This window comes from Camellia sinensis, chromosome 6, assembly GCF_055761805.1.
Source record: "Camellia sinensis isolate YWXY chromosome 6, ASM5576180v1, whole genome shotgun sequence".
In the NCBI taxonomy this organism is placed as follows: Eukaryota; Viridiplantae; Streptophyta; class Magnoliopsida; order Ericales; family Theaceae; genus Camellia; species Camellia sinensis.
The window spans coordinates 77,768,022-77,778,219 of NC_138966.1; the positions used below are offsets into that span (position 1 = coordinate 77,768,022).

Sequence of the window (10,198 nt, forward strand, 5' to 3'; positions counted from 1 at the left end):
TCACCTCTTTCAGCCTCCGCCTCTCCCTTTCTCTCTCTCTCCTCTCTCCGCCGCCATGGCCGCGCTTCGCCGCTTGATACCGGCGGCGCAACCAGAGGCCCTCCGCCGTCTGGGGTTCATCGACAGCCGAGCCTATGGATCGGCTTCTGCGGCTCAGCTTCAGTATGATTACGACTACGAAGAGTACTCGGACGACTCGGAGGGATCGATTCCAGGAAGAGGAGTGCAGTGGGTGATCATGGGGGATCCACTGGCGAAGAAACAGGTTTATGCTGAGAGGCTCTCGAAGCTTCTTCGAGTCCCTCACATTTCTATGGGCTCGCTTGTTCGCCAAGAGCTACACCCTCAGTCTTCTCTCTACAAACAGGTTCAATTATTTTCTTTTCTGTTTGGTTGCCGAGAAAATGTGGCAATTGGATTTTTTTTTATGTTTTTAGGTTTCCACAGGCTATATGTTTTGATTTATCTTAACTAATTGTACCAATTTTGCAAAATATTTGAACGAATTTGAGATTATTTGACGCTTGAAGATACCCGAATTGTATTTATCAAAAAAAAAAAAAGGAAAAAGAAAAAAAGAAGAGATACCCGAAATGTAGTACAAATATATGGAATTTTGAGTTCTTAGAGGCAAATCATTAACAGCTTTTTTTTTTTTCTTTTTTTTTAGCCTTTTGATTGAATTAATGTATTTGTTTATTTTTTATGGTGAATTTAGATTTCAAATGCTGTGAACCAACGGAAGCTTGTTCCAGAAGATATAATTTTCGGTCTGTTGTCCAAGAGGTTGGAAGAAGGATACTCCCATTATTCTGGATGGAATTCCTCGTACAAGAATTCAAGCTGTAAGTTTTAGAGTTTCTTTCTGAAAATTTTTCTCTTTTTTGGGGAAGAAACAAATACCCTTTGATTAGTAGTTCCAGAGGCCAATTCATTGGCATTGATAATAGAAAATTAAATGTTCTATTTAGGTTGTAATTACCCTGAAATTATGTTTGGCAAGGTTTAGTTTGTGTTGATTTCTTTCATGGTTGGGCTCGGTAATGTCTACTATTTGGATTGTTAATGTACTGCAGGAGATCCTTGACCGAATTGCTGATATTGATTTAGTTGTGAATTTCAAATGCTCAGAGGAGTGCTTGTTGAAGCATGTGAGAAACGGAATATATTCTACTGGTCAAGAATTTCTGAGCATGGGATCTTCCGGTGCTGATGTGCAAGGTGCTTGGAAAGAGAAACTTTGTATTCATGCAGAGCAGGTATACTTCATAATCCATATTATTACTTGTAGATCAGAAACTAAACTATGGTGACAAATGTGCAAATTTAAGATACTTCTTTATCACCCCGATTTGATCCTGAGTATTCATAGTAAGCTGCAACAAGTTATGTTCCATCTATCATATTGTATTCCAAAAATAAATAATAAACTATGGGTGTGTTTTTGTGCTCTGTTTGTATGAGTCTGATGCTCTTTTTAGTTCTCTTAATACATTCTACTTGGGAAATGACTGTACACTTCAAATTTTAAGAGATATTTTCTCGTTTGTGATTTTAATCTATGACAAGGGGTAGTAAGATTTGAAGTTAGCATCTTTTCTGCTCAAGAATTGCATGAAAGACACTTTTCACTGATAAAGCTATTGATTTATCTATTTATCTTTTCAGAGCAAACCATTGGTAGACTACTACAGAAAACAGAAGAAGCTTCTTGACTTTCAAGTGGTTGGTGCACCCGGAGAAACGTGGCAAGGTCTCTTGGCAGCTTCACATCTTCAGCATATGAATGCTGTCAATACTTCACAGAAGTTGACTGCATGATTTGTCCAATCCGATCTTCAAATTTACTTCATTTTTGTTCAGGCTCTATATTAAACATATGCAACTTGAGTGTAGCATAGTTGGCTGGAGTTTTCCACTCCGACAAATGTCCAGCTTAAGCCTAGTTTTGAAGACTTCATTGTTTTTCTTTTTGTTTTCGTTTTCTTTTTTCTTTTTCCCCATTTTTGTTTGGAAAGTGCAATGCATTTTTGGTGATGCTTTGTTTGTAATCTAGTTCCAGCAAGAAGCTGAATGGCAGAGAAGGATATTGGCGATTTTGAGCATTATGTGAAGTAAGCCTATTATTTTATATGCTGGTATTTTTTCTTTGTTTTGCTTTACGATGTATGTTTTTGGCTTGTCTCTCTCTCTCATAATATTTGAATCTTCGTGATTAGATCTTGTTCTCTGGTTCCTGAATTCAATGGAAACTTGAAATATGTCATGTATAGATCCGAGAGCTTTCCTAGAAGATTTCGAGCTTCACAATAGCGGGAGTGGAAAAAAGTCGTGTTTATTTGTAGCACCGGGAGGGCTAACTCATCCAGATACAATTCAAGTGTTTTGAGTAATGGAAATCTTCTGTGTGTTAGGTTGTAATATGTATTTGGGAGTTGGGATAAGGATTTGAAGTATAATTTGTCAAATTTCTTAAATTCACACCTTGAGACAACTTTAAGCACAGTAACCAAAGTTCGAGCACGCCAACAGAATAATTTCCAAATTTTTGCTGTGTGACCTTTGATAATATTTTCTTTTCAGAAAAAAATAAAAATAAAAATAAAAATAAAAAAATGCAACACTTGAAATTATCACCTCCAAAATGGCAATTCTGTATATACTGGAACATCAATAACAAGGCACAATTACAGCTTTCCATGCGCACACACAAAAAAGAAAAAGATGTATACTCGTATATACATACACACTTCTTGTTATTTGTCAGTGCCAACTGAAAGGGGTCTATGTGTAGACAACATTGCAACTGCCATTTACTTTTGATATCAGGCAAAAATCCCAGAGACTGTCTATTCTTCAAAATTATACGATGCTTTGAATCTGTCGAATCTATTACTCTTACTCGCTGTTTATCCATACCTCCCGAAGAAGTTGATACCTGACAGCATTTTGACTTCCTTTTTCCTTTGATATCCAGCTGGGTTTTGTCGGAGTAGGTGAAGCCTGGAAGGTCTCGACAATGGCAGTTAAGGGTGAATCCAATTCATCAAGCTCGTCATCACTAGTGTATGATTTCTTGAGCACTGAGGACCTGCTTCTTGTCAGCCGAGATTGACTGCCAATGTCTCCTATAATAGCAGCAACAGAAGATACTGGAGGTGGCAAGTAGACTATTGGAGCTGCACTGCACGGGAAGCTTGTGATCGAACCTACCTCGGCCTCAAGAGGATCCTGAATCAAATTAAACCAAAAATAGTACTGCAGTGAATTTTCAAAGTAGAATTTTTAAGCTCAAGTGTTTTATTACCATGGGAAAACTATGACGCATACATGTTTTTTTGTTTATTTTTGTTTTTCAAAAACTTGGGAACTCTCTTGGAACCACAAGGTTTATCTATGTTTAGATAACTCGGTTTTCAAAGGGACAAACCTCAGAATCCAGAGCTTCAAGGACAACCTTAGGAATTGGGTCCGGGCAAAATTCATCTGGAATGAAATTGTTAACAACCCTCTTGATCAGCGGTGGACCAAATATGGGGCATACCTTCAAAAATAAAAATAAAAAACATTTAACACTGATGACAACAAGTACAGCATCTATGGATCATGTGGACAAAAGATTAAAATGGAGGGGTTTAATAGTTTCAGAGTTGAACCTCTTTTCTGGTTGACTGGCTTAAGAGCATGTCCTTTGGAAGCATCATGAGGTCACTCAGTGCATTCAGAAGATGGAAAGACTTGAACAATGTATCGTGGTCTTTTCTTGTGCCATCATCATCATTATCACAGTCATTCTTGTCATCAAGTGAGTCATCATCGTCAAGACCAAATAGATCAGTAAGCCATCTAGACCAGGTCCCAATCTGTCATCCAGAGCACACAAGTCAGTCACTAAGATCATATGGAGCCAACAGCAGCGATTCAGAATTATTATCATTTACAAATAAATGAGTTCAATATCAGCGGGATAGATTTGTAATTCTCACCACATTTTTGAGTTGTGCACCAGCCCCAAAGCTTGCTTTCCCTGCTGGAATAGGAAGAACCTTGGCATCGCTAATGGGATCAGATACAGGATCGGTTGGAATTTCATCATCAGATTCACGAAGAATAGCATTCAACATTGCCACGTCCAATCTAGCCACACATTGCTCCATTATCTAGTCAGAATTGGAGTAACATGTTAGTAATTTTCATTCTTTTCAATGGGTCCAACAAAATATATGAAGTGGAAGCTATAGCTTCATGAGAAAACAGATCTTTTTGAAAAAATGGGCAAAATAGTGCTTCAAGGACTGGACAGATACGCCAAACCATTGTGCATGCAGAGACGGGACATCTCTACACATTTGAGAAAGGGGCAAAAGACCAGGTAATGCTCAAGGATTGTAGGAATAATTTGGGCATAGAAACACAGTATGCTCCTAGACGTGTTCTCCTTAACAATGAATAGGCAAAGCATGGGTTCCAACATAGCATACACAACATGAATCTACGCCATAGATAGTCCCTAAGAAGCACGGATACAAACATGTGACACAACACCAACACGGAAATTTTCACAAAAATGTAGGACACGACAAGTGGGAGACGTGCAAAATATATAATTTTATATATTTATTATGTTACATATAAAGATATGAATATTTAACTCAAAAGGAAAATAGAGCATATAGAATTTACCAATCTAGCCAGCACGGGTAAGCAACCACACTCATGCCCTCCAGCTCGAACAGGACACAGGCGTTCACACGCATCCTTGAAAGCCTTCTTCCAGAGCTCTAATGAAAAGTTTACCCTCTCTTGATCACCTGAACTAGATGTCCTTCGATAGGTTTTACTCGCTTTGGAAGCCATACCTGAACTTATTGCCTTGGCAGCGGCAGTTTGCATATGTGGTGTTAAAGTCTGGAGAAAACATACAACAAAGTCAGGTCAGCCACATTAAAGGGATTCATTTAGACTCTGTTTGGATGTTGGATTTGGATATTTCCTTTCCCTCCACAAATCCCTCACCAAATCGTAGATCCAAACACAGCCTTATGATTCACCTAATATTTGTAATTATTATCTTTATTAGATTTGGCACAGATCCTACCCTACCCAATGAAGGCAGCCTTCAAGCTCCTAGAGAGACTTGAATCCAAGTCCACGGAAATGGAAAGACAAAAAAATCCATTACTCAGTGGAGGTCCAGCAACTCTTTCCAACATGGGGAGTTGGCACAGGTGGACCAGTATCGGACATTAATTTCAAATAAATTTACAAAAAGAAAGAAGACATTAAATTATGGTATGACCTGCCACCAGACAGATTCAATGATTCTTGAGAAGATCCAAGCTTCGATCTTTTCCAATGCTGACGCAAATGTAGGAGGGTCCTCCCAGTCATCATAACTTGCAAATAAAGCACCTTTCTTCTCCTTGCTCAAAGAGAACTCTGTCCATTTTAGTGGAGAAAATTGCTTCTGGTTTCCCTTCCTGCTACCGGTCCTCTCAATACAAGGTCTAGCAGAATGTGGTAATTGAGCTCTGCTTATGATAGCTCTCAGTACAATCAAATTTGATAACCAAAAAGTCAACCTGTGTTTCAGAGTGTAGAAAAGTAAATGAGCTCTTAAGGAAAGAAAATGTAAAACATCCATAAAACAATAAATATGGTTAAACATCGTGCTTACCAATGTTCAATATTCACTCCTCAAGTTAGGTAGGTCTCTAGAGCTAGTTTCTAGATTTTCCTTCCTATTAGATTTTGTTCATTATTTCATCTAATAGAACAAGTGGTTAAAAAAAAAAATTATCATCATCCTATAAAATTGATAGGAACACTTGATGCAAATCAAATTGCCATACGAGCAATAAAAATTAAAAAGGTGACAGATTCTGATTTCTGCAACCAACCAATCAAAAAGATTTTATTTATTGGTTCCAAAACAAACTTATATAAAAATAAAATAGGATGATGTATGGATGTGAAGGATGTTTTCATGGGATTGGAACAAATATTGTTGTTTGAAAGTACCTTGGAACATCATTTCCACATGCTTTTGCGACCAAAACTAATCCAGAGGCAGCACTTCTAGCCACACTTGCTCTCCTTGATTGGGAACTCTCTTCGCAAGCATGAAGATAGAGCCTAGATAGGCGGCGAGCCGGAGCATGGACCTTGTTTGTGGAACTTCCATGTTCTGCAACAACTGAGTAAAGGCTAATCTCAATAGCAGCAGCCTCTCTCAACTCTCCTTCAAGCATCTTTATTCCATGTTCCAGTTGTTGGATTCTACCATTAGAAGTGATGTTTATTGTCTCCTTTGGATAAAGTTTGGTGTCATTTCTTTCATTGCTAGCAAAGCGTAGAGCGCCATTCTGAGCATCTCCCAACTTGCTACTCCTAACAGATCCATTGCTCCTACCTGATTCCACAAGTGATCGGACAGACTTCACATACTTCAATCTATCACTGTTTAGGATATTACCATTTACTCCAAGATTGTCCACATTGTAAGATAGCGCATCACTTCCCGCTGAGACTTGCTTCATGGTATCATCTTGTGAAAATCTATTCCACAGTTCATCTTCTACAGAATGCCAAGCATTACCGCTAATTTCACTTCCATCATTAGCAACCTTCTCATCAACCTCCTGAATCAAACTGTCACAATCTTTGCTTCGAATGTTTGTGTTTACATCTTCCTTTGCACCTTCATAAGTTATGGATGAGGATGAAGATTCAACACTACGAGCACCAATTTTCTTTGCCATTGATGTCAAGCTTGTCTCAGGAAAATTGGATAATGTAGCCTGACCATTTTCTAGGCTGCCCCTATTAGAAGATAAGTCTGTTGATAATGAGCAAGATGAACTAACCTTCAAGATTTCCCGCGGTCCATTCACAGACTTCATATCTAATTTTTCAAGTCCCTGCTTTGAAGTTAAGTGATGTTGGTTGTAAGCCTCTCCAGGGCTATCCTTAACTGTCTGTGATCTGTTCTGTAATAGGAACATCAACTGATCATCAAATTATCTGAAACTGTGCAACTACAACTATCAAGAGAAGCCATGAAGCCAATGATCACCCGACAGGTTGATATTAACCTAAACACAACATGGTATCCACTATGCCAGTGAACTGTTTCGCTACTACTTATATGGTTGGTTTATGTGTCAGGGAAGATGCAGAAATGCAGAAACAGGAACACACCTCATCAATTCATAGGACATAATTAAATGAAAGTTCTTGCAAAATGAACTATTGTTATTTAAATGAGGGTGGAAGTAGATATAGAGCATAATTAAAATGAAAGATGTTGCAAAATGAAATATTGCTATCAATATGAGAGTAGAAGTAGATATACCTTTTCACTGTTTGGGGACAAACCCCCATTAGTCTCAAAAGCTGAAGAAGAAACAGCCAGAGATGAGTGGGAGGAAACATCATCATCAGTAACTGATGCAATCTCAGCTTCCTCAGCATGTTCTTCATTCACCAATACAGAAGCAGACTCGCTACCATTTCTCTCCATGCATGCTTCTTTAGATAGGTTGTCTCTGGATGAGCAGCTGGTGCGCCCTTTTTCAACAGACTGAATTTTAATAAACAGAAACGGTTGTGCTGCGTTGTTAAAGATCCTCTTGGAATGAATTGGAACACTTACACTCACAATCTCTTTAACGACACCATATTCTGCCAGGTCTATAATGGCAGTTCCCAACAATTGACCTCTCGCCGTCTTATCCCTCCGAGGTTCATACAAATTCAACTCTAAACAATTCTTCTGAAATGTATCTGTTGGGATCTGGGATCCCGCCCAAGACCTTATAGAAATCATTGCAAGCAGAAAAACACACCCACACACAAGGAGACACAATATTTTACGTGGTTCGGCCCAATGCCTACGTCCACGGGAGAGTAACCGGTTATCACTATACCAATGAGGAGATTACAGAAAGATTACAATAGAGGAGGAGCTCACACTCTCCTCACTCAGACACTCACCCGTCTCCCTCGCTCACACCGAGAGAGACGGTCTCTCCGCCTCACATCTCTCACTCTCTTTGTTGTCTCACGGTTTGCTCACATTTTGCTCTCTCCTCTCAACCTCCATTTATAGGTGAGGGAGTAGGTGGGAGAGCCTTTGGGCAGCCTCCATCCTTGACTCTTCAAGATGGTTGGTGGCCTTCCATTGTTGACCAAGGTGTGTTCCCATGGAAGAGCATCACCTCCTTCACATGGGGTGAATTCAACAAATCACCCCCTCAACCCATGTGAGGTGATCCACTGCACACACTGCTGCTAATCTTGTCACGCCCAAATTCAACATAGTCTGCATCTCTTCACTGAGACGCTGCATCCCCTGAAGCTAGAGATAAAACACCAGAGATACAAGAGGAGGAGGGAATCCGACATCCTCAACTCAACTCACACCACTCTCTGATTTGGAGAGAGCCACTGCTCCTATCTCCCACAGATCTCTTCCATGCTTCCTGTCTCGGATGTCTATACCTGCTATGCTTGAACTTGCGCAACCAAGATATCCGACACCCCCTGATTGGATGTCCTGCACCCCCTGCTTGGATGCCCTTGACTATCATGCAACTCCTTGCATGATGAACACTGGAGCAACTAGAAAACTTCAGAGTTTGACACATCAACATCCTCAAGTTTCCTTGCTCGGAGCTTATTTCTGAACAACCAGCCTTTGCCCTTCTGCACTTCTGAACAACCTCCTGGCGTTTCCACATACGCTTGTTGTCTGTGCTGCAATCCCTGATGTTCGGTTCTGTCTCACTTGTCCGTACTGATGTTTGACAGTTAGCCCTTCTGTCAAGACAACTTCCACCGGTCTGTACAAGTTACCACTATGCAACTCCGTGCATAGTGCTCGCACCCATGGCTTCTGGTCTCCCTGCGTCAAGCTTGCTTGAGAGATCTGCATCAACTCTATCATCTGCTGCCATGGAACTAAAGAAACCACCATAGAGAAATAAGACTTGCCACTCCTTGGCACGCACTCTTACGTTTTACCTGTCTCAATTTCTCTGTCTGGAAGTTCCTGTGAACTGTCAACAACCCGCTGCTGCACACTCTTCTCGCGCCTCTGTACGACACTCTAGCGTACCCTTGCACTGTTGCACGTCTGCAATTGTACTTCTGCGCTTAGTATGCTCCTCTGCAACTATTGTTCTACATGTCCACATACCATTAGTACCTTCTCGTATACAGTAGCTCCAACAGCCACAGTATTTCCCTGAGCCTGTACTGGTTGCCAAATCATCTATCCGTCGATGAATGGTCTTCTCTTTTGATTGAACCAGATCCTCCGATCACCTCAACAACCAGGAAAGTTCCCAGGAAAGACTGGTGGGGTCACAACCGGTCCCACTTAAGAACCAGTCTCCTTAGACAGTGTCTTTTTGACAGAACTTTCCTAGACCTTTGATCTTGAGATAATCATGTCTGCAATCCTCTGATCGCCCCTGACCAATCCTGATCTCCCTCAATCTGCCATTTGATCAAGCCTGATCTCCTCTGGTCTTCAATGATCTATCTCAATCTGTATCTGGTTGTCCAATCGGGTCAGAATCTGCCCATTCTAACCTCTTCAGTGAATCCGCAGCGTTCCACAATATCCGGCAACCTTCCTTCGAGTATTGAAGATGGCAAACACCCATGTTTTGACAATCTTTCCAAACCGTTCAGAATTTCACTATTCTGACCTCGCGGTTGCGTCCGGAGCGGTCCGTTTAGCTAGGACCAACCTTCGCTGCATTTCCGGGGACCTCACTGAAAAACTATCCCCGAAAACTGGGCCACACCACAATTTTCTGAAAATTCTGGGCCAAATTGCAATTTTCAGAAGTTCAGGGAATATTCCGTGTTCCAACAGAATATTCCGTCCACTGCCCCTGACGCCGTCTGCCACTTTAATCTGCCTTCTTTTTACGGAAACTCCATCTCCAAAATCTGACCGTACGGATGTGTCCGGAATACTCCAAATAGTCGGAAACCACTATTGGATCACCAAAAACGGACTCCAAATGGCTTCGATCTAGCCAAAACATTTTGTACGCCTCAGATCTGCGGCTGTACCTTCGCCGCGAAACACAGGATTCTTCCTCCTGCGGATGACGTGGCAGCTGACGTGGCTGCTGACGTGGCTGCTGACGTGGCACGCGCGTGCCATACACGCGCCTCCCCC

At 40.9% G+C, this 10,198-nt stretch overlaps 1 protein-coding gene and 1 pseudogene across 2 annotated transcripts; one reads left to right on the forward strand and one right to left on the reverse strand.

Moving 5' to 3' along the window:
* Positions 1-2,131, forward strand: LOC114309860 (putative adenylate kinase 7, mitochondrial; annotated as a pseudogene). Its single transcript, XR_014332489.1, has 4 exons — positions 1-367; positions 719-845; positions 1,077-1,259; positions 1,669-2,131. The product of XR_014332489.1 is annotated as a putative adenylate kinase 7, mitochondrial (transcript).
* On the reverse strand, positions 1,666-7,774 carry LOC145792715 (uncharacterized). Its single transcript, XM_082874036.1, has 8 exons — positions 7,355-7,774; positions 6,022-6,989; positions 5,300-5,582; positions 4,684-4,908; positions 3,987-4,160; positions 3,657-3,863; positions 3,431-3,544; positions 1,666-3,231 (listed from the first exon to the last, which is right to left on the reverse strand). Exons 1-8 carry the CDS (start codon positions 7,520-7,522, stop codon positions 2,899-2,901), a joined length of 2,472 nt encoding a protein of 823 aa, XP_082730162.1. The 5' UTR covers positions 7,523-7,774; the 3' UTR covers positions 1,666-2,898.
* Between the last annotated feature and the right edge of the window lie 2,424 nt (positions 7,775-10,198).